This window comes from Capra hircus, chromosome 20, assembly GCF_001704415.2.
Source record: "Capra hircus breed San Clemente chromosome 20, ASM170441v1, whole genome shotgun sequence".
NCBI lineage: Eukaryota > Metazoa > Chordata > Mammalia > Artiodactyla > Bovidae > Capra > Capra hircus.
In genome coordinates this window covers 65,445,420-65,470,797 of record NC_030827.1, presented here as the reverse complement: position 1 = coordinate 65,470,797, position 25,378 = coordinate 65,445,420, and the positions used below count along the sequence as shown (strand labels likewise).

General features: G+C 41.6%; 1 protein-coding gene across 1 annotated transcript in view; it reads left to right on the top strand.

Annotated features, from left to right (window-relative positions):
- The window catches only part of ADCY2 (adenylate cyclase 2), a 462,350-nt gene that overhangs the window by 355,285 nt on the left and 81,687 nt on the right, over positions 1-25,378 (top strand). Inside the window, exon 15 of the mRNA XM_018065622.1 lies at positions 15,539-15,623. Within this exon, the coding sequence (XP_017921111.1) occupies positions 15,539-15,623 (85 nt within the window). The remainder of the gene's footprint in view (positions 1-15,538; positions 15,624-25,378) is intronic.

The window sequence follows — 25,378 nt, the reverse complement described above, 5'->3', positions numbered from 1 at the left end:
ACACCTCTCAGCAGCAGCTTTGAATACCCTCTGTGTATCTAGGGTATTCTTGTCTTTGCTCTGAGTGTGTCTGTTTAAAAGTGATAAGTCTGTTATACTTTATGAAGCATGTGTATTGTGATAATATGCTTTTCGCTTTTTCTGACATGCCCTCACTTGTTTTCAAATACATTGGCTTATAGTTATATTTTATTTTGTCTGTTCTCCTTTTGTCAACTGCGTGTTTTTGAAAAACAGGAGAGATATGATGAAATAAGTGAGTAAATGAATAAAATACTGAGTGAATGAATAACTGGTAACAGAGGGAGATGTGATCTTGGAAGGACTGGTAAGGGGAAGTATTTTCATGAAGAGGGCCTTCCATCATCCCTTTTGGACCCCTAATTTTTCAATCTGGCTCTAGTCTTGGGATTTAAGCAGATATAATTAAATTATTAGCTGGCTCCTCTTTTGGGAGTTGTTCTCTCATTTCTGTCTGCCTTATACTATAACTTTATCAGAAATGTGGTGTGCATGTGTGCTAAGTTGCTTCAGTCGTGTCTGAGTCTTTGCGACCTCATGGACTGTAGCCTTCCAGGCTCCTCTGTCCATGGGATTCTCCAGGCAAGAATACTGGAGTGTGTTGCCATGCCCTCCTCCAAGGGATCTTCCCGACCCAGAGATCGAACCTGCCTCTCTGCATCTCCTGTACTAGCAAGCAGATTCTTTACTACTAGCACCGCCTGGAAAGCCCGTCAGAAATGTGAGCTACCTTAAAAGATCAGAAATGATCAAGCAGAAATTTTTGCCTTTGTTAGTAGTTTCATTCATATTGTCTGTAAACTAAATAGATTGTGTTAAATCAGTCATGGCAATTATTAAAATAAGAATGATTTTTTGTAATAATGTTCAGTGAAATATGATGTGTTTCATTAACCCAAGCAAAATCAAGAATAATGACTTTTTCCTTAAGGAAAATTAATAGCAAATTACAATCTTAACATCTTAGAACTATTATTTCTACTGAGATTCTTTAATATGCATTCTATTACTCATGTCAGTAATCAATGCTCTTTAATGATTTAATAATGAATTTAAAAGAGTCACTTTTATTTTGTTTCTATCTTCAAAAAGGAAACAAATAGGAAAGAGTTTAATTTTTTGAAACACAAATGATGGATAACAACTGTTGTGAAGGCAGTTTTGCTTTGGTAGGCAAGCAAAGTTGTGAGCCCCAATACTGTGTTCAGTCCCTAATTCATGCCTGACTCTGCAACCCCACAGACTGTAGCCCACCAGGCTCCCCTGTCCATGGGATTTTCCAGGCAAGAATACTGGAGTGGCTTGCCATTTCCTTCTCCAAGGGATCTTCCTGACCTAGAGATCAAACCTGCCTTTCCCATGTCTCCTGCATTGCAGGTAGATTCTTTACCCATTAAGCCATCAATCATACTAGATATCATGAAAGTGAGTTGCTTCTTGCATTATCTTGATGCAGTGGATATGAGTTTTGGGGGGAGGAGGGGAGGAAAGGAAAAGAGATAACAGAAAGAAAGAAAACAAACAAAAAATGAAGCAAGATCATTCTCACTGTCCAAGATAAATGAACCATGTAGCTTTTACTGAAGTGAACAATAGTTGACTCTGAATTCAGGTCCTCCAAATGTATGGACGTGCTTATAGTTATTAGCTCGAATGGAAGTTAATGGTTTAGTGTGCTCACTTGTTCAATCATGTCCAACTCTTTGCAATCCCATGGACTGCAGCCCACCAAGCTGCTCTGTCCATGGAATTTTCCAAGCAAGAGTACTGGAGTAGCTTGTCATTTCCTTCTCCAAACGGTTTAGTTCCCTCCCCATAATCTAAGACAAGAGGTTTCTTGGATTCCTTAGGGACCTTGGGTCCCTCCAGCACATACTCTGCTTTCCCTAGACTTTGGTCCTCATCTTCACTGTCTAAGATGGCAGTATCCTGTGCTGAGCACAGGATGGAGGAGCAGACCCAGAGGCAGAGGGCAAAAAGCATTTAAAACCACCATCTCTGAAGATACCTCCCAGGAGCTATGAAGATACATCATGACACTTTGCTCTATAAGCCAAGACAGATCTTAGTCACATGTGTGAACCTAGCTGCAAGGGAAGCCAGAAAGTGTCACCTTTAGTACGTGTAACAGGATGCCCATCTGAAAATTCTATTATCAAGAAAAAGTGGATTTCGTGGGAATCAGTGCTCAATCCAGGAGTGTGTGGCTGCCTGTATGTCACTGATATTGTAAGATTTGAGGGACAGTAACAATAAAAAGGAAGCTGAATGTGTCTTTACTCAACAAAACCAGCCATGATACTTTTACTTTGTATCCGAGCTATACTCTGAGCGTTTTTATCAAAAAGAGAAATTCTTAAGAGATACTTTTACTTTGTATCTGGGCTATATTCTGAGCATTTGTAATAAAAATAGAAATCCTTGAGAAATCCATACATGCATTCAGTCCACCATTTATGGAATCACTCAACAGTTCTGTATCAAGCTACCATATACCTGGCATGATCATAGAGATGCCGCGGAAGTAGCAGTGATCCCACAAATCCTTTCCCTCATACAGCTTGAACTCTATGAAGAGGCACAGCAATAACATAATAAGAAAATATTAATAATTTAGTGGTGATAAGCTTTAAGAAAAATTAAGACAGGATCCTGTAGAGTGAGGGAAGGTGGTATTTCAGATGAGAGCTGTCAGGGAAGGCATCATGGAGTGAGTGATGTGGAAGAGAAGTCTGAATGAATTGAAATGGTAAGCGTGGATACCTGGCAGGAGAACATTCTAGATGATGGAGGTCACACATGTGTTCAGGGACCAACAAGGAGGCAGGGGTTGGGAGCAGAGTGAGCCAGGGAGTGTGGAAATGGCATCACAGCAGTAGTGAGACCAGCAGGTCGTGTCACCCCCACAGGGTTGACTGAATGCTGGAGAACTTTGGTCTGAATGCCGAGTGTAGCGGGAAGCCCTGGAAGGTTATCAGCTGAGGACATGCACTAGCTGTGCTTGAAGTATTGTTCTTGCTGCTCTGGAAGGGGGTGTGCAGAAATAGGAAGACCATATAAGGAGATGGTTTGTACCCTAGGAGCCACGGAGATGTAAAAAGTGGTCCAGTTCTGGGACATGTTACGAAGAATGATGAGGGAAGTCTTGCTATTGGATGGGAGACAAAGAATAAGAGAAACCTAAGTTCTATAGAGTTTCGTTTGTTTGTTTGTTGTTGTTGTTGGCCTGGACAACAAGGAAAAATTGGACAGCCGTTTACAGAGTGGAAGACTCCTGGGGAAGGAACAAGTCAGAAAGAAGCATAGGATGAAGGGCTCAGCTCAGAGCATCAGAGATGTGTGTGTGCATGTTAATATTAGCATCCAGGAGGTGGGGCTTCACAGGGGGAGGGAGGGTGTGTGAGAGCCCACAGTTGGTGAGTGGAGTCAGGATGGACGAAGTCGTAATTTGGAAAGATCAATACGTAGGTAATATTTATAAACCTGGGAGGAGATGAGCTCAACTAAGGAGTGTACAAAGAGAAGACCGTGGACCTTCAGAAAATTCAAGTCTTTGGCCCTTGTTGTTGGAATGGAGTGGAAGCACTTTACTCTGCCAAGTATAGCTCCTTCTCCCTGTCCAGCATCACAAGACCTTCAAATGGCCAGAACATGTCAATTCTGCTAAGTCTTATTGGAGCAAGGCTGTAATAATCTATAATGGTGATGGATATTTAAATGCCTTGTCTCCTTTTTCACCTTTAAATTCTTTTTTTTTAACAAATAATTTTTTCTTTTGAGGTTCTATCATCTGTCACTTAAAAAGAGAGGGAGAGATTTTTATTATTTCATGCTAACATACAGTTAAAAGTTGTTTTTTCCCCCCTCTGTTCCTATTACCCTTACTAAATACCATGTAATCTGTTACATGCGAACAGAGCATTGATAAGAGAGTCTACATCAGTCTTGGGGGGAGGAAGCTGGATATCTCCTGTCAGTAAGCATGCTTCCTCTCTTCATTAAGACCCCCTGTAAGCAATAAACTAACCCCCGTAAGCAATAAAGTAAACTGGAGGAAAAAAGAGAAAGGTGAAAAGACCTTGTTTCAAATAACCTCTTCCATATATTGTAACAATACACTGGATTAAAGTGCCTAAATCAAAAATCATCTCTAAAAAGTGTATTTTTTCTTGCCTCTTGATAGCAGAGAGTCGAGTTTGCTTTTCAGTGAGTATATAGATCAATTATGCCTCTATGTTAAAAAAAAAAAAAAGCTTTGCAACCAGGATGTTAATTAAAATTGACTGTATTACACAAACAACTCAGTATGCTTAATGAGCCTGAACATGCTTTTGATAGAACAAGCAGGATAAATGGTTATAATTAAGGACTTTTGACCAAGTATGACTTTGATCATGGGAATTCTTGTTCACTGCGATGAGTTACAGCCCGCCCAGCAACGATGCCAGTGTGCCATGGACTGGAGCAGTAGACAGCGCCCCGGGGGAGCGGGCCAGCAGAGCTCTGGGTCTCAGGTTGTGACATCATGTTCTTATACAAGGTCGTGTCAGCCGCACACGGAGACAGTTGCACTTCTTCCTGTCCAGTCTCGTGCTTCTTATTTCTTTTTCCTGCCTGATTTCCTGGGCTAGAAGCTCCAGTGCAGTGTTCCATAGATGAAGTCTTGGCACACATATATTCTTGTTCATGGTGTTGGAAGGAAAACATCTAGTCCCTCATCATTAAGTATGATGTTATCTGTGTGTTTCACATATGCCTTTCATCAGGAGAAAGAAAATCCCTTTCACCATGGCCTGATGAGTGTTTCTACAATGAAAGGGTGTTGGACTTTGTCATATTGATCTATTGAGATAGTCATTTGAGGCTTTTTTCCCCTTATTCTATGAATATAGTGTATCACACTAATTGATTTTCAGGTATTAAACCAGCCTTGCCTTTCTCAGACAAATCCTACTTGATCATGGTATACGTAATCCTTTTCATGTGTGACTAGATTTGGTTTGCTAATATTTTGTCAAGGACTTTTGAATCTAAATTCATAAGAGATACTGGTCTCTAGTTTTGTTTTCTTGTGCAGTCCTCTTCTGGTATTGGTATCAGGGTGATAGTGGCTTCATAGAATCCCTTAGTAACTGTTCCCTCCCCTTTATCTTCTAGAGTTCTGGAAAAAGTAGTATAAATTCTTTTTTAAGAGTTTTGTAAAACTCAGCAAGGAAGCCATCTGGGCATGAGCTTTTCCTTGTGAGTAGTTTTTATTTTTGGTTTGTCTTTAAATTGCTAATTCAATTGCTCTTTTATAGATTTATTCAGATTTTCTGTTTCTTATGAAGTCATGTTTGGTACTCTGTCCATTATCATACTTTTAAGACTGTTCATTCCTGCTTTTCTGGGCACTTGGCATCCGTTTCAGCAGAACACAAACAGTTTGTGGTATCAGGGCCAGTCTTTTCCCTTAACAACCTCTTATCTTCCTTTAATGGATTTTTACGCTTGAGAAAAAAAGCAAACTAGATACATCCAGAAAAATGTATCACCAGATGCTCTTCACCATGTAATGTGAGAGTCAAATTTTAAGACACTTGTTTTTACAGGCTCTAATGTAGCTGTTTGACATGACTCCAGCATGCCCAGGATCTCTTTCAAACATGTTATGGTGGAATAATTATTCCTAAAAGCAGACACGGAAATGCATTTTAGAAAACAGGAGCCCATGGAACTTACTTTAGTACAAGAATCTTTTATTTAAATTCTGATTCATAAAATTAATTATGTGATTTGAAAGCAGATCAACCCATGATAATTTTTGTTAAATCTGTTAAGATTTTTGTAATTAAAGGCCAATGTAATCCCTAATCAGTTATTCATTCATAAGGAAATTGATCTATGGCATATCCTATGAAATATGTAGGTATTTTCTCCATAGTTCTAATAAAAACTGAACGGTTTGCTCTTTTTTCAAAGGAAGAGGGAAGAAAGTTGGAGAAGCAACTGATTCTAATCATTCTTAGATTTCAATCTGATCACTAATGCTATCATAGTACCTAGAGAAAAAAAAAAAAACTTTAGTTAATGGATTAGAGTTCTATAAAGAAAACAGAAATGGCTCAGGAATTTCAGCAAGGGAATTTAATACACTGAAGTGCTTACAGATGAGGGCAAAGCTAAGAAGTCAAACAGGGGGATGGCAGAGAAGCCAAGAGGTGAGCAAGGTAGCAAACTGCTGCCACCCTAGGTGGGAAGGACGCGGGATGGATGCGGTGTCACCAGAAATGTAGGATCCGAGAGCCACGAGCAGCCAGGATGCGTCCCTGACGGGGCTGCGGACCCGCGCAGACAGCAGTAGGTGCCGCCCATCCAGAGAATGACTGTTACATAGAGAAGAAGCAGAAAGACCCAGGCTTCCTCCTTCTCCCCTCCCAGTCTTTCCCCAACACTTCCCACTGGCCAAACCTTGTTAGAACCATTTGGAAAGAATCCAGAAAATGGAGTCTGTAGGAGATGGGATGGAAAAGTGTTTGAAAACAAACAGGAAATTATCAGCACATTTAGTGACAAATATTCCCAAATTTGTTGAGATACATCTGTGAACAGCAAGAGGAATAAATATAAATAACACCACATGTGGTATATTATACTCAAATGGCTGAAGCCAAAGAGAAAAGAAAAAAAAAAAAAAACGTAAATGCAGTCCAAGGAAAAAAAGACATTGTGTATGCGAGGGATCAGTAATGGAAATGTTGACTGACTTCTCATCAGAACCACTGATACAGACATGTTCAATCCGAGATTAAGTATTCAGTAAAAATATTCCTTTTTTTAAAATGAGATGAAAGCCATTTTTCAAATGAAAGAAAGCTAGCGGAATTCATCACCAGCAAACCTATACTATAAGAAATGCTAATGGAAGTTCTTCAAGCTGAACTGAAATGATACCAGAGGCAAATTTGAATCTACAGGAGGGAATGAAGAGAAGAACGTGCTCTTAATACGTGAGCATATAAAAGGCCATATGTTTACATGGTATTAATTTTTCTAAAAGGCAGCTAATCATTTAATGCAAAAGATAATAGCTGCACTAAGTATTCTGATGCAGAGAAGAGTGGGATTATATTGTTGTCAGTTCAGCTGAATTCAATTGCTCAGTCATGTCCGACTCTTTTGCGACCCCTTGGACTGTAGCACCCCAGGCTTCCCTGTCCATCACCAACTCCTGGAGCTTGCTCAAACTTATGCCCATCGAGTCAGTGATGCCATCCAACCATCTCATCCTCTGCTGTCCCCTTCTCCTGCCTTCAATCTTGCCCAGCATCAGGGTCTTATCTAGTGAGTCAGTTCTTCACATCCAGTGGCCAAAGTATTGGAGCTTCAGCTTTAGCATCAGTCCTTCCAATGAATATTCAGGGTTGATTTTCTTTAGGATTGACTGGTGTGATCTCCTTGCAGTCCAAGGGACTCTCAAGAGTCTTCTCCAACAACATAGTTCAAAAGCATAAATTCTTCAGTGCTCAGCTTTCTTTCTCTATTGTTGTCAGGACCTTTTATATTTTTGAAGTGGTACAATATTAATGCTAAGTAACTTATGAAACATTAACCATGTATATTTTATATCTTGAGCGATCACTAAAAATACAAAGAGGTATAGCTACCGAATCAATAGAAGAAACTGAAAATCCTGTGAAAATATTATATTAATGAGAAATGGCAAAAAGGGAGAAACAGAACTGAAAAGACATGAGACAGACAGAAAACAAATAGTAAAATGGTAAACTTGTAATGAAGACTAGCACCTAACGTCACGGACCTCACCATGCAGACGAAGCAGAAGGACAACAGACGAGAGATGGTCATCTGATAGGCTGATTATGAAATGTACAAGGACTAAACACTCCAGATAAAAGCATGGTGAAGCCATATACTGTCTACAAGAGATGCTCTTTTAGCACAGAAGGAAGTTAGGTTAGAATTAATAGGATGGAAAATAGAGATCGTATAAACAGTTAAGTATAAGAAAGTTTCCATCCATGTATTGATATCAGACAGGAGACATGGAGGCAAAAAGTATGGACAAAGATAAAGAGCAGCATTGAAAATTAACAAAAAGCTTCAATTTATCAGAAAACATAAAATCATTAAGTGGTATATACTTAAAACACAGCTATAGAATACTTGAAAAAAAACCTGAAAAACAGAGAGAATTAGACAAACCAATAACTAGATTAGATGTTTAATATTCCTTTTATATCCCTTGCTAGACATAAGAGTTTTGAAAACCTGAGTAAGATTAACTTCCTATGAATTAGCGTTCATGGAACACTAAATCCAACAGTAAAATGCATGTTATTTTAAAGTGCACTTGGAACATTGACCAAGACATGACATAAAATCATCTCAACAAATTTGAAAAGATTGAAATATGAAAGCTGGGAAAACTTATAGACATATCTCACCACACCAACATCAACTTAAAATTGAAAACATAGAATATCTAAAACAAATCCCAACTATTTTACTGTTTAACTATATACTTCTGAATTACCTAGTCAAATAAAAAATCACGAGACAGTGTGTAGGTAGGGCTGAGTCCCTTCACTGTTCGCCAGAAACTATTAGAGCAATGTTACTTGGATATACCTCAATACAAAAATACAAAATATACAGATTTGAGAGTTGGACCATAAAAAAGGCTGAGCACTGAATAATTGATGCTTTCAAACTGTGGTGCTGGAGAAGACTATTGAGCTATTTCAGATCCTAAAAGATGATGCTGTGAAAGTGCTGCACTCACTATGCCGGCAAATTTGGAAAACTCAGCAGTGACCACAGGACTGGAAAAGGTCAGTTTTCTTTCCAATCCCAAAGAAAGGCAATGCCAAAGAATGTTCAAGCTACTGCACAGTTGCACTCATCTCACATGCTAGTAAAGTAATGCTCAAAATTCTCCAAGCCAAGCTTCAACAGTACATAACTGTAAACTTCCAGAAGTTCAAGCTGGTTTTAGAAAAGGCAGAGGAACCAGAGACCAAATTGCCAATATCTGCTGGATCATCGAAAAAGCAAGAGAGTTCCAGAAAAACATCTGTTTCTGCTTTATTAACTATGCCAAAGCCTTTGACTGTGTGGATCATCACAAACTGTGGAAAATTCTTCAAGAGATGGGAATACCAGACCACCTGACCTGCCTCCTGAGAAATCTGTATGCAGGTCAGGAAGCAACAGTTAGAACTGGACATGGAACAAAAGATTGGTTCCAAATTGGGAAAAGAGTATGTCAAGGCTGTATATTGTCACCCTGCTTATTTAACTTATATGCAGAGTACATCACGAGAAACGCTGGGCTGGAGGAAGCACAAGCTGGAGTCACAATTGCTGGGAGAAATATCAATAACCTTAGATATGCAGATGACATCACCCTTATGGCATAAAGCGAAGAAGAACTAAAGAGCCTCTTGATGAAAGTGAAAGAGGAAAGTGAAAATGGTGACTTAAAGCTCAACATTCAGAAAACTAAGACCATGGCATCTGGTCCCATCACTTCATGGCAAATAGATAGGGAAACAGTGGAAACAGTGTCAGACTTTATTTTGGGGGGCTCCAAAATTATTGCAGATGGTGACTGCAGCCATGAAATTAAAAGACGCTTGCTCCTTGGAAGAAAAGCTATGACCAACCTAGACAGCATACTCGAAAGCAGAGGCATTATTTTGGTGTCAAATGTCCATCTAGTCAAGGCTATGGTTTTTCCAGTAGTCATCTATGGATGTGAGAGTTGGACTGTAAAGTAAGCAGAGCACCAAAGAATTGATGCTTTTGAACTGTGGTGTTGGAGAAGACTCTTGAGAGTCCCTTGGACTGCAAGGAGATCCAACCAGTCCATCCTAAGGGAAATCAGTCCTGAATATTCATTGGAAGTACTGATGTTGAAGCTGAAACTCCAATACTTTGTCCACCTGATGCAAAGAACTGATTCATTTGAAAAGACCCTGATGCTGGGAAAGTTTGAGGGAAGGAGGAGAAGGGGATGACAGAGGATGAGATGGTTGGATGGCATCACCAACTCAATGGAGAAGAGTTTGAGTAAACTCCGGGAATCAGTGATGGATAGGGAGGCCTGGCATGCTGCAGTCCATGGGGTTGCAAAGAGTTGGACATGACTGAGTGACTGAACTGAACTAACTGAACTGGAGAAGACTCTTGAGAGGCCCTTGGACTGCAAGATCAAACCAGTTAATTCTAAAGAAAATCAACCCTGAATATCGATTGGAACGACTGATGCTGAAGCTGAAGCTCCAGTATTTTGGCCACCTGATGTGAAGAGCCGACTCATTGGAAAAGACCGTGATACTGGGAAAGATTAAAGGCAAAAGAAGAAGGGGGCCGCAGAAGATGAGATGATTAGATAGCATCACAGACTCAAGGGACATGAATTTGAGCAAACTCCAGGAGATACTGACAGAGAGAGGAGCCTAGTATGCTGCAGTCTATAGAATCCCAAAGAGTCAGACACGACTTAGTGACTGAACAACAATACTAAGTAAAATGTTTTTTTTTTTAAGTCAATTTTTCAAATGAATGGAAAAATATGTGGTGTTTGTATATGTATCATGGAATATCGTTATTGCTCAGTCACTAAGTCATGCCCCACAGTTTTGCAACCCCATGGACTGTAGCCCACCAGGCTCCTCTGTCCATGGGATTTCCTAGGCAAGAACACTGGAGTGGATTGGCATTTATTTCTCCAAAGGATCTTCCCAACCCAGGGATCAAACCCACATCCCCTGCCTTTCAGGTGAATTCTGCAACATGAATGCAATGAGAGAGTATCATGGTAAGTGAAGTAAGGCAGAAAGAGAAAGATAAATACCCAAAACGTGGCACAAATGAACCCATCTACAAAACAGAAAGTGCCTCACAGGCCTAGGGGACAGACCTGTGGTTGCAGATGAGCTGCGTTAGGGAGAGGCGTGGCCTGGGGACCTGGGGCTGGTGCACATGTGCATGCAAAGTCGCTGCAGTCGTGTCCGACCCTTTGGGACCCTGTGAACTGTAGCCCACCAGGCCCTTCTCTCAATGGGATTGGAGTTGGTAGATGCAAGCTAGTACATTCAAATGGATTAATAACAAGCTCCTGCTGTGTAGCACAGGAAACTGTATTCAGTAGCCTGTGATACACCGAAATGGAAAAGAACGTGACACTGGTGATAAAGAACCCGCCTGCCAATGCAGGTGCAAGCAGCACGGGTTCCATCCCTGGGCGGCAAGGTCCCTGGAGAAGGGAAGGACCGCCCACTCCAGCACTCTTGCCTGGAGAGTCCCATGGACAGAGGCGCCTGGCAGGCTACGGTCCACGGGGTCACAGAAAGTCAGACGCGACTGAAGCAGCTGGGCACTTGCCTGTGGCACAGGGGGCTGCAGTCTATACCCTGTGATACTGAATACGGTGAAAGAACATGAAAGTGTGTATATGTGTATAGCTTGGTCACTTTGCTGTACAGCGGAGATTGGCACAGCTTTGTAAATCAACTATATTTCAATTTTAAAAAGGGAAATAAATCCAAAAAGTCACAAGACAAATTAGCAAATGTTTTGTGTATTAAAATAAACTGTGTGGAATGTTGCTTAACAGTCATTTAGAGAGGAATTTGTAGCTTTAAAATGCTTATATTTGAAAGAAGAAAGAGTTTACCTTTCAATCTTAGGAAGCCGGAAAAAGATGAGCAAGTCCAATAAGTAGGAGGGAACATACACTAAGAAAAAAATATTCAATAAAACGGAAAACAAACAACAGAAAAATAATAAAGACAAACGTCGGTTCCTTAAAAAAAAACCAATTAAATGCCTAACCATTAGCAAGACCGATCAAGAAAGAAAAAAAGAGCAATAATCACAAACCACCCAAACTAGTGTTATAAGAAATAAAATGGTATTTACTACAGATTCTACAGATTTTAACAGGATAAATATGAAAAGTTATTAATTACTCAAGGCCAAAAAATTTACAACTTAAATAAAATGGGGAAATTCATTGACTATACAACTTACCAAATTATTAACACATATTGAAAATTTAAATGGGTATTTATGTTATAATGTCGTTCAATCACTAAGTCATGTCCGATTCTCTGCGACCACATGGACTACAGCACGCCAGGCTTCCCTGTCCTTGTATTAAATTTGTTTTTTACTCAAGTGATTTCTGTCTGAACTTTACCAAACATTTTAAGAAAATAAAATGGAGAGAACTGGTCAAATATTAACAAATTTCATAATTGTGAACGGAGGGAAATGTCCTATTCTTGGAAAGAAAGTCAAAGATTGAGGCTATAAACCAAATGCCTTTTCTGTACCACCTTTAAAAATCTAGCTAAAATTAAAAGAGAAAAGGTTGGAAATAAAGCATAGAAAATAGCTATTTTAGGAAACAGCTTACAGACAGAGGAAAGCAGTAGTAGTATGAATTTCTGGCAATCTAAATCCAAGTGAAAGACATTTAGCATGAAAACAGAAGCTTATATCAGTACAGTCACCAAGAAAAGTTAACAATCATGAAACTTTGTGCACTCCAGCATCTCTTTGAAATAAATAGACTCTATTAAAAGGTTCAGATGTATTGACAAACCCACAAACTTAGTTGGAAATGTTAATATCTTCTAAAATTGAAAGATCAAATTGAGCCAATAAATCAGCCCACTGGGGATCTGACTTAACTCCTCAAGCTCTGACAATAGACTTACTGAAAGCACTTGCTTTGTTCCCAACTAAAAGGAAATGTAAATATGTATCATAAGACATAATAGAAATGGAATGTATTTACCACATCCCAGAAGGAAAAGAAGTTGTCAAAGTAAAAATAATAGAGACCACAATCTCTGATCAAACCTGGTGACATTGGAATAACAAGGATAGACCAGAAATAATTTCCCTTTATAGTTACTCTTGTATTAAAAGGAAAAGAAAATTGAAAGTATAGGCTTTTTAGAAAAGAATGGTAGTGAGTAGCTGTGAATCAAAAGCTGTGGGATTTGGCTAAAGCAGTAATTATAGGAATATTTATGTCTTTAAATGCATTTATTAGAAAATAGAAAAGATTAGCAGCAAATGACAGTCAAGGAAAAGAACAGTGAAAGTTCAAATAAAGAAGGAGGAAAGGATTATTTTAAGTTAAATTAGAGACCAATAATAAAGGAAATGATCAGAAAGCATGGACCTTAGTAATATGACAAAAGTTCATTCTCTGAGAAATTCAACAAACATGCAAAGCTTCAAAAATCTTATCTAGAGAGAATCAGAAAAATAACATGAAGGACAAGAAGAAATTGCTTCACCTAGAACAACTTCAAAAACTGTAAGAGAATATTAAGGAGACATTTTGAATGTCTCACATTCAAAATTTAAATGAAAAGGATAATTTTCCAGGAAAGTTAAACCAGTAAACATGATTGAAACGTGACATGTTTACTCCAAGAAGCACAGCCTGGGTCAGGTATACAATTGTGTGGACTTTAATCCCAACCCATACCACTTGAGAGGATTGTTAACTTTTGGTTGGTTTCCCAGTTTCTCTGGGTGTCACTTTCTCTTGAGTAAAATGAGGTAAGAACAGTAGCCCTGCTGTCCAGGGTTACATATACATATAAAGCCTTTAGAACTGTGCTGGACACATAGTATTCTATCATCATATTCTCATGTCATTCCAGCATCAGCTTCACCCTCCTATCACCAGATGGTTTAGAGCTGAGACTTCCCAGACCTTCAATTAGAGATCATTCATATTTGAACAGTTACAGACCTAAGACAAAAGCGTTTATTTTTCTGACATCAGCCTTATGCAGATGGCATCACCTTAACACCAGCAAGGAACCAGGGGAGCACAGAGTCACAGGAAACCCATCAGAGCTCTCTTAGACGCATGAAAAGAATGGCGAATGGAAGTTGAGCAGATGAGTTCTAGAGTCTCTTCGGTCGCAGGGATAGCAAGAGCCTTCCTACGCTCCTCTCCGTCCACAGTGCTAACAGGACACCTGAGAGTCTGTGATGGGAAATGCTGAAACTGTGGATTCTGAGCAGGGGTTAAGGAGCAACGTCTGAGAAAAAGGGTGTTTGGGATGGGGGAGGCGAGGAAGCTTACAGAGCTTACCTTTTGAGACTGTGAGTTACTCAGAACACGGGTCTTACTCATGTTTGCTCCGTTCCAACTCAGCATGGACCTGGCCATGAGACAAGTCAACAATCTAGGTGTATTTGGTATATCCGCACCCTCCTAGCAGACACTTAGCATTGCTCGTAAAATGTGAATTAATGTCATTATCAGGCTAGGTATTTGAAAGCGTCTAGGACATAACTCCGCACTCCATAAATGCATCCTTGGGTCAGCCTTGAGTGCACAGTGGTTTGGAGTCAAGGTTTTGTAGATCTTGCTTGATGTGTGCTCATCTCTCAAGATATAATAACTATCTGAGTGCCAACTGAGTGGACCCTTCCTATCCTGATGGCATGAGGGGGTTCCTGAGTTCGCTGATGGCTCGCTTCTTTCCCCCCTGCTGGGGGCTCACAGCTGTGCACTCGCTGGGCATTTCGGCTTGTAGATTGCTCGTGTCTGAGTCTTCCTTTTGATGCATCGACATTCACTCTCAGTGTCCCCGCACTTCTCAGTCCCAAGTCTTCTGTCTTCAGTTTCTCTAGCCAACCTCACTGGCTCGAGCTTCCACGGTGATCTCAGGTACCACCAGACCTCTCTTCGGACGTTGCATTTAAATTTCATCTTGGATTATTGGTTGCGGCTCATCTTTTCTAATACTCCCAAACCCTTCTTCCTTTGGATTATATGATGTTTTAAGAGGCCTTGAGTTTTCATTATATTAAGGACCTCTCAGAAATGCATACAATTCCTGCAAACAGTTTTATCCTTTGAATGAAAGGACATTTTAAGACACCTTAAATTTCTGAATTGTTTAAAGGAACTCTGAGAAATGCATACAGTTCTCGTGACCACTTCTACTTGTAACCGGAGGGTGACAGCCTGTACCTTAGTGGGCTCTGTACTCACCTGATCACAGGAAGTTTGTGTGTTCATTGGCTCATGCAAAAATGCAAAGGCCGTGGAGTGAGAACGGGGAATGAGGTTTCCGCGGACATCGACGAGGCTGCCCTGGAGGCAAAACTGCCAGGACATCGAGACAGGGAAGGGGGCACATGATGGCCACGGTCGGGTGTGGGCGTGAAGGTGCTGGTTGCAGAGGCAAGTCGTGTAAAGAGGGTTTTTCTCTTACGAAGAAATGGTGCGGGTAGGACAGTTTTAATGTCGTATCACAGCAAGTTGTTTAGACACAGCCATAGATACACTTTCCTATGGACGTATCTCTGGCTTGTTTTTAGCTCCATTTTCATTTCTCAAAGATATTAGTCAGGAATGAAGTCCTCATTTTAAAAATCCTAATTCAAGCCACAGGTATTTGTGATGGCTTTCCAGGAAAACCGAAGCTGTCCCCACACTAACATGTTCCTTTTTGTTTCCCGGTAGAACGTCCATTCTCGGGATTTCCTTTGGAGCGGCGTTTCTCTCACTTGCCCTTATCCTTTTCGTCTGCTTTGCTGGACAGCTTTTGGTAGGTACTTCACATATGCAACTTCTTTGAAAATGTGCTCATTGAAAACTGATTGCTCGATCAAAATAGGGAGCTTGCTGATTTACTGTTTCACGAGATACACAGCCCAGTAGAGAAGCCAGTATCCTTCATGTCAACAGCCCAGACTATGAACTGAGGAAGCCTGTAACAACCAAGACACTAACTCAAAGGTTACCTGAAATATTGGATAGCATGCTATAAAATCACATTTGTGTTTATTTGTTTCTGTCAACATTTTGTACTATCCCTCTTAAGTTTTCAGAGTATTTATAGCAGCACATACTAGTGTAATAGGAGGCTTTTAATGACCAGGAGAATTAAAGTGTAAACCAAGTGTGTCTTTGATAATGACTTCCACAAGCTATAAAATTTTGGAAAATATGAAAATAACAAATGTAAAAATATCCCTTATTAGTGTTTTAACTTAAAACCAATCATTGTGAGCGCTTATGATTTAAATGCTAGTTCAGGATATAAGAAGTAAACCTCACTGGACTCTTGAGTGTAAAGCAGTTGTTGCTGGGTGGCCCTGGATTGCTGAGAGCATCCTAAGAAAGCCGACAATGAGATAGAAGTCCCAAAAGATAGTCAAGGTTTCATTTTGTTCACTGGAAATGAGTTGAAACAGGACTGAACCAGAGGCCAAGCATGGGTGCATTCTGGTCTGATATATGGCATCATTTGGCCACAAAAAGGATTAAGATTCCAAAGCGTGTCTCTGCCTCTGGACAGTGGATGCTGCACCCTTCTGCCCTGAACCTTTGCAGACTTTGGTGGGTTCTGTTTGCTATATCATAGTTTGAATGTTTCCAATTGGATTGGAAACTCTTCCAAAAGTAAGACTGTGGTTTCTGATTTCCTCAAATGCACACACGGCATCTCAAGTCACTTAAAAATCCCCTGAAGACCTCACAGGTTGTAGAGAAGACGGAGTAACTGTTGACCAAGGGGATCTTGGTCAAGTTCTGAGATGCGAGGAATTCCTAACATACGAGGAAGTCTGACTTTCTGTGTGCAGATTTCCCTTGGATGGAGACGCACACACACTCCACCCCTTCTCTTCCTGACTCCCCGAAGACTCCTGCAGCCTGTGTTCTCCAGTTTTCAGAAGGGGGATGATCGTCTGTGGTTCTATTGGAAATCTAAACCCTTCTCTCATTAAAGCTGTGTATATCCTTGTGTCTGAGTAGACATACTTCCCGTTTTCTTGGAATCCAGTCTTGAGGGTGGCAGGAGAATAGTTAGGGTTTCAGACTGACTCTTCTTTCCACTGAAAGTGAAAGTGTCAGTCACACAGTCATGTCTGACTCTTTGCAACCCCATGGACTGTAGCCTGCCCGGCTCCTCTGTGCGTGGAATTCTCCAGGCAAGAATATTGGAGTGGGTTGCCATTGCCTTCTCCAGGGAATCTTCCCAACCCAGGGATCAATCCGGGTCTCCCATATTGCAGGCAGATTCCTTACCATCTGGTCCACTAAGTTGCTATAAAAAAACACAGAGCAGGAAGGGAGAATCCCTGGGGCAACTTTCCTGCCTTGGTGAGAAAGTTTCAGTAACATCTCCCCTCTCAGCCCCTGCTATAATCTGACCACAGTGTTGAACTTTCATGGCTTGGGGTCCTTCCTGTAAGAGCCTCAGGGTGATCAAAATTCAACATTCCTGGCTTCTGGTTCCTCCTAGAAACCAGAGCCTTCCCTGGGGGCGTCCCAAGATTCTAATGCCTACACACCAGATGCTACAATGTTCTTTTTAACTCTGCCTTGTCCCAAAGAGAAAAGTTCAAGGCTGCAAATGAACCGATGTTTACCTCCTCCCCAGGGGAAGCCTGTGCTTTGCCAAAGTGGTCAGGAAGACCAAGCTTAGAGACATCTGGTCCCTCTCAACTTGAATGGATAGGATCCGTGCCCGCGTCTCCCCCTGCTGGCCACTTGTGATCCTTAGTCCACATGTAACCCTGGTAAAATTAAAGAAGGAATTCTTCTGGTTCCTCTGGGAGGTCCTTTTCACTCTTTAAAATAGTCTGTAAGGATTTTTTTTTTTTAACATACAACATCAAACATGGTATTGCACAAAGGCTTTAAATGTGCTTTCTATTCAATCCTCCAAATGCAGTCAAAAACTACACATGTCACCGTTGAGATTCTTGTTGTCTTTTCCAAGCCAGAATTTCCTCACACGAAGTTTGGAGAACAACCCTCTTTAAAGTTTCTCGGGACAATTGTAGATCGTCCCGAGGGAAGGATTCCCCAGAGAAGGCTCTGATTTCTACTCTTGCCTAGAAAATACCATGGGCGGAGGAGCCTGGTGGGCTGCAGTCCATGGGGTCTCGAAGAGTCGGACATGACTGAGCGACTTCACTTTCACTTTTCACTTTCATGCATTGGAGAAGGAAATGGCAACTCACTCCAGTGTTCTTGCCTGGAGAATCCCAGGGACGGGGGAGCCTGGTGGGCTGCCGTCTATGGGGTCGCACAGAGTCGGACACAACTGAAGCGACTTAGCAGCAGCAGCAGCAGCATTCATGGGGTCGCAAAGAGTCTGACACGACTGAGCGACTGAACTGAACTGAACTGATTCTTAGAGCACTTTAGACAAACCTGTATTTTAGGCAACAGAAACCAGCATTAACTTTTTAAAATTAATATGAGTGTTTAGAACACTCTACACAGTGTTTAGAACAAAGATCAAAATGATAAATGCTTGATCTGTCTTTTTTTTTAATTACCATTCCTACGCATGACATTTAATGTAATACTTAGTGTCCCTCTACAAAGAATAAATTTAAATTGAAGAAGTAAAAAGCCTACATATATAACAAATATTCCACAGTGGTCATGGAGAAGTATGAGATTTTATTGTGATTTGTCCTTTTTTATGGATTAAATATTGGGTTTATGAAAGACTACTGAATATCCCAGGCTCATGTTCTACTGGCTTATGTTAACCTTCTGAAAATTTAATGCCAAAGGCAGTATCAGTGCTAATATTGATATTAAATTCTCTGTATGAAAAGTGAAATCAAAATACTTCTGTAAAGGAGGTGGAGAAAAGGTAAGCCTGGCAGATATTTTTTTTCCTCCAAAAGTTTTACCTTTATTATCATCTTTTGCACAAAAAGTACAGCACAAGTAAGTAAAATTGATAGGTCATTGACCAGCTGGGTTTAATAAAAAGGTGAAGTGAAAGTGAAGTCACGTAGTCATGTCTGACTCTTTGCAATCCCATGGACTGTAGCCTACCAGGCTTCTCAGTTCCTGGGATTTTCCAGACAAGAGTACTGGAGTGGGTTGCCATTTCCTTCTCCAGGGGATCTTCCTGACCCAGGGGTCAAACCCGGATCTCCCGCATTGTAGGCAGATGCTTTACCCTCTGAGCCACCAGGGAAGCCCCTAATAAAAAGGTAGGGACACATCAAAATGGGTAAAAAATAAAGAGTGATAAAGCAAATGCAGTTTTTTTCCTATTGATTAAAAAAAAAAGTGGTATTTGTTCAGTGACTCGTTCAGAGAAAAATGTCAGGGAATCTGTTCCTGATTGTTGTGAGAAGCCCCAGCTTTCCATCCACTCTGGTTACTGCCAGTCCACCCCATCCCCAGGCTCTTCCAGAAGCGATCACCCCCCACACACATTGCCCACGTCTCAGTTCTTGCCCATGGAGGTGGGTTCTGCACCTGCTCACCTTCCTGGAAACTTTCTCGGGAACCTCACCAGCCCCTGTGATGGGCCCTTCTTGAAGCACCATGGGACACCGGGTCTGTGCCATGTTGTTTAGCACTCAATAAGTGACATCCTTTTGATCCCCCTTTTAAAAAGTTTCTGCTGAGTGTGACTATGGTTTCTGCTGGTATATAACAGGATCCTTAAGACCAGGGTTGTTTCCTTCACTTGCTTTCTATCTCCCAGTGAATCCAGCAGAATGCTGGACATGTAGATGTGTTTATAATAAGTGCATGCTAAGTAAACATTTGGGCTTCCCAGGTGGTGCTAGTAGTAAATCGCCCGCCTGCCCATGCAGGAGACATAGCAGACTCAGGTTAGATCCCTGAGTCAGGAAGATCTCCTGGAGGAGGGCACGGCAACCCGCTCCAGTATTCTTGCCTGGAGAATCTCATGGACAGAGGAGTGGTCCATAGGGTCGCAAAGCATGGGATATGACTGAAGCGATTTGGTGCACGCGCACGCAAGTCAGCATTATTGGATGTCCGTCATTTCCATGAGGTTCTTTTTCCCTTCCTCCACTCTTGGGATCCAAGTAACACCTCCTCTGTCTCACCACCCGGCTCCCGTGTTCATCCTCAGGCAGTTATGTTCCCTGTGAGCCCTGATCGTTCTCCTTCCTCCAGATGCCCTGGGTGGGGATGGGCTTGGTGTGCACGTGAATGTATGAAGGGGTGACTGGTCCAGAGCCCTCATCCTGCTGCACTGAAATTCCTTCTGACGTGTGCCATGATTCCTTGACTCTGAAGTGCCTCGGGCTGGCTCTTCCATTGGAAACAATTTTGTGACCTTCACCAGCTAATTCTGAAGAAAATTAGCAAAAGGAAAACTAGCCTTTTCCACCTAGTGCCTGCTTGTTGGGCTTCCTATTTGTATTCTTTTAGGTGAAAAAAAAAATCATCAATGAGTTCATCTCAGCCCTCTTTTGTTCACTGACTGTTACAGACACTTGAAACACAAAGTATTTAGTAGGTCTCGAAGAGTCAGACACGACTGAGAGACTTCACTTCCACTTTTCACTTTCATGCATTGGAGAAGGCAGTGGCAACCCACTCCAGTGTTCTTGCCTGGAGAATCCCAGGGACGGGGGAGCCTGGTGGGCTGCCGTCTATGGGGTCGCACAGAGTCGGACACGACTCAAGCGACTTGGCAGTGGCAGCAGCTTGAAGGAATGTCGGGTTGCAAATGCAACCACCTGGCACCACTGCTGAGGGAAGCCGCACCCCATCCTCACCCAGACTTGACCTCTCCCAAGCTCCCAGTTCTGAATCCAGCTCGCAGTTGCCGCATCCCTGCTCCCAGTTCTGACAGGCTCCTGGCCTGCCAGCACCCTGTGTGCTTACTTGTCAGGTCTCCTTCAGCGCCTCTGCATCAGTTCTCCTGTGAGGTCCTTGGGTTTCTACAGCAAATGCTGGTTAGCATTTCAGAGTCGTAATCTTGAGATCTGAAAGGGAACTGAGAGATAACCTTGTCCAGGTCTGCACTTGGGGGATGAGGGACCCAGGGCCCGAGACGCAGTTCATTTCCATGAGTTTCCGTTTCTACTTATTTAAAAGAAAAGTTTCCCTGCATGAAAAATAATGCAGGAGTCATAAGTAGATCCCTTGAGGAAGCAGATGGAGACTTTGGATCACGGTCAGGAATATGAGGACCGCAAGATCTGCAAAAGTTCCCTGTCCTTGGCTAAGAACCTTCAGAACCAATGTTGACTGCTTAAGACAGGCGAGATCCGTGAATAGTTCTACATCTGACCTCACTGCAGTTTACAAATGATAAATGTTGCATTATATTAAAAGTGAAGACTTAACTCTGCTAGGCATTTTATGTAAACTGGCTCATTTATCCACACAAGAGTCCTTGGAGGGAAGGCTCATTCTACAGTTAATGAAAGAGAAGGTCCAGAGGTTTCATAACTTGCCCTGAAGTGTTACTATACAACAAGTAGGTTTTGGAGCCTTTGGGAAGAAGCCTTAGAATCCTTGTACTAAATTGGAGGCAAGTTCCAGAGGATGCTGGACTGTGTGTGGAGAGACACTGGCAAGTGCTGAAGAGGAATGTCCACCGTCCTGGTCGTGGACCATCATGGTACTGAAGCGGCCTCGTAGTGATTGCTAAGCATCAATGGCTCAAAGGCAAAAAAGTCAGGCAAGATAACATCACACAGAACCTAATTCACAGTGGCCTCTTCTCTAGTTTTCCAGTATATTCAGCTGTTGACCTAGTTTATGTAAAACTGGATTTTGGACAAGGTATAACTCCATCTTAAAATACATTCAGTAAGACAGAGAAAAAATTTCATTTATAAGTCAATTTAGACTCAAAATATTCCAAGTAAGAAAGTTTATAGTAATACTTGCAAAATATTTTCACATATATGAAAGCCCTTCAAAGTGTTTTCATTATGTATTATTTTATTTGATAATCAAAACAATCCATTTTATCTGAGTAGAAACTAAGATGCAGAATAAGAGATTCAAGTTTACATTTCCATAACAATCAGCAATAAAAAATAATAATAGCTGTCATCACCATGGTAGTAATAAAAATAAGTGCATTTTTATTGCCAAGTTTAACTTTTCTAAACTACCTGAAGTAGACTTAAACCTCTGCAAGAAACACAAGAGATATAACCATAAATAACAAAGACGCCTCCCACAAAAGCCTTCTTGATGAAATGTCTTTTAGAAGAACTATGCCAGATTCAGCAAATGAAAATGTTAGAAAATGTCAGGAGAAATTTTTCTCTCCGTGTGGCTTTCTTGCCACTTTGTATGGCAGAGATAACACAGTATCAGCCCACCAACCTTGTTCCCAGCAGAGATGAAAGCACAAATATAGAGACAGTCCTGGGGACAGAAAATAGGCCACATGCCAGCTGATAGAAAAGCCTCCTACCCACAAGAGTGTTTTTCCCTTGAAGTCTGTTTTCTCTAATATCAATATAAGCCTGCCAACTTTCTCTTGTTTAGTATTTTCCTCATCTTCTTATTTGGCTTTTCCTTGCTATATAGGTGTGTCTCTTGTAAACAACATCTAAGTGTATGTTATGTTCTCTGATCCAAGAGTCTTTTTCTTTTAGCTGGCAAGCATAATACATTTATGTGTATTACAATTATTGCTAGTCGTCTTTTGCTTTTTTTAATCCATCGTATATGTTTTTGCTTCTGTTTATGTTTCCTCTTCTCCTGTCATCTCCTGGACAAATGGAGCTTATTGAGTCTCCTCTATTCCGTCTAGTGACTGGGCAGTTACACAGCCTCGTCTTTTCTTTCAGGGATCAACATAAAATGTGTAACGTGCACATTTCTCACTGGGTCCATTATTGTCTCCATCTTCTTGTTGAAAAATGCAGGCACCATGCTCTAACCCTTGTCCGTTGTCCCTCCAACGTTGTCTGGATTTTTCTGTGTTATTCATTGTTATCGGTACTCTGGTTTAATGGTCTCTTTGTTCACGTTCTTCTGAATGTCATGCCTTCCTCCAGGTGCAGCGTTCATATTTCATAGGATTATTCCTCTTGTAATCCTCTCCATGAGAGCCTATATATAATATACCCCAATCAGCCTCTTTTCCTCTTTGACTAATACTTTACGATAATGTTGCTAACATTTTGAAAACACGAGTCCATATTCTCTTGGATTTGATTGTGCTGAGGAGAAATCTAGTCTGATTGTGGTCCTTGATGAGATGTCCTTTCTCTGTTTTTGTAGAACTCGCTCTGTGTCCTGGGCAACAGATTCTTTGTATTGAGGAAGAGGTTTGCTTCTCTTTCACCTCGGCGTGACTCAGTGCCTCATCTCGACTATAGAGTTCATATTCTGTTCCAGGTCCATGACGGCGTTGTCCCATATTTCCCTGTATTTCGCCTTTTTCTCAGTCTTTCTGTTCTATTTTTTCTCGAACTTTCATTCCAAGTATGTTCAGTCTTCTTCTTGAAACTTCTGTGCCTTAACTGCATACATTTTATCTCTGTATTTCTGCGCTATTTTATGGGTTGTCTCCTTAGAGCTATCTCACCCTCTTCAGCATAACTATTGAGTATTTAATCTCCATATCTACGTGTTTGTTGCTAAAGAGTCTATGGAACTCATTTATAAAGTAAACCTGTTACTTTCTCTTAACTGCTTATCATTATGAACTCTAATCCATGGATTTTTTAAATTTAATCTTATTTTATAGACTACTTCAGATTGATTTGTGAATCTTATGATACTCATTCTATTATCTGTTATTTCTGTTGATTCTTCCTTGTACGGTCCATTGTATTCTGCAGCTCGTGGTGCAAGCGTGCATGCATATTCGTGTCTGACTCTTAGCAACCCCATGGACTGTAGCCCGCCAGACTCCTCCATCCATGGAATTTTCCAGGCAAGCGTACTGGAGTAGGTTCCCATTTCCTTCTCCAGGGGATCTTCCCAAGCTGGGAATCGAACCCGTGTCTCTTTCACCTCCGACACTGGCAGGCAGATTCTTTACCACTGTGCCACTTGGGAAGCCCCTTATGTAGCTCGTAGTTTTTGTTCGCTGTGAGGTCGTGTTCGGTAGGGACTGCCCCCTTCCCAACCGGTATGTGCGTTGCATCCTGCAATGTGACGTGTCATCATAAGCAGCGTTGTTCTTGCTGCAGCCACAGCCCCAAGACCTTTCTCTGGTTTTTGGTCTGATCAGTAACCACTCACCTTGAGATTCTCATTATGAAGCAGATAAATATGATTTCAAAACCAACACCCATATTTAGAGTCTGAGTTTGCATTGGAAGTTTATTTATACTTTCTTGGTCTAGAGTATGGACTTTCTAGACTTCTCTACTTGGAGAGAATAGTCTTCTGAGGCTTCTGGTTTTATTCAGCAGTCTTGGTCCCAGCTGCCCACCTGTTGCAGACCCAAGACAACATCTTTTCCCTGTGGGCATCAAAAGCCCAGCCCAGTGATGTTCAGTTCCAGGACACTCTGGGGCCAGTCCCACAGTCTGCATCCTTCTATCAGTAGCCTCCTTCTTGGTTTTACACCCCTAGGAATTCCTCTCTGCGTCCACTATTAAGACAGTGAGCTTTCTCAGCGAGCATCTGTTGAGTTCTATTCGCTGAATCCTGGGCTGCCTCTAGGAATACAAGGATTGTGATGGGAATTCGCTGGCGGTCCAGTGATTAGGACTCAATGCTTTCGCTGCTAAGGACCTGGGTTTGATCCCTGGTAAGGGAACCAAAATCCCACAAGTTGTGCAGTATGGCAAACACACACACACACACACACACACACACACACACACACACAGAGAAAATCCCACAAGTTGTGCAGTATGGCAAACACACACACACACACACACAAAATCCCACAAGTTGTGCAGTATGGCAAACACACACACACACACACACACACACGAGTTGTCAGGTGGCTCCACCAGGTCTCCAAGAGGCCAGAGGCAAGCATTTAGGCAAAGAGAATACGATGAAGGCGATGGCACCCACTCCAGTGCTCTTGCCTGGGAAATCCCATGAACGGAGGAGCCTGGTAGATTACAGTCACTGGGGTCTTGAAAAGTCGACACGACTGAGCAACTTCACTAACACGATATAGATGGTGCTGTGAGAGCCACCCAGTGGATGAATAACAGAGGAATATGGCTCAGCCGAGGCGTGTGAGAGAAACAGGATGATTTTGTAAAATATTTGTTGTTGTTCAGTCACTAAGTCGTGTTCAACTCTGACCCCGTGGCCTGCAGCGTACCAGGCTCCTCTGTCTGCCAGTATCTGCCAGAGTTTGCTCAAATTCATGTCCACTAAGTCGGCGATGCCATCCAACCATCTCATCCTCTGGCATCCGCCTTCTCCTTTTGCCTTCAGTCTTTCCCAGCCTCAGGGTCTATATGATTGATTGAAATAAAAGCCTGTGGGAAGTCCAAGCACAATTAAATAATAAAGTAGACACATCAGTCTCTGTGACAGCAAATGCATGGAGTAATTATTGCTGCATGACAGTGAGAGTGCTTGCCCAATTAAAATGCCACGGTAGGTGTT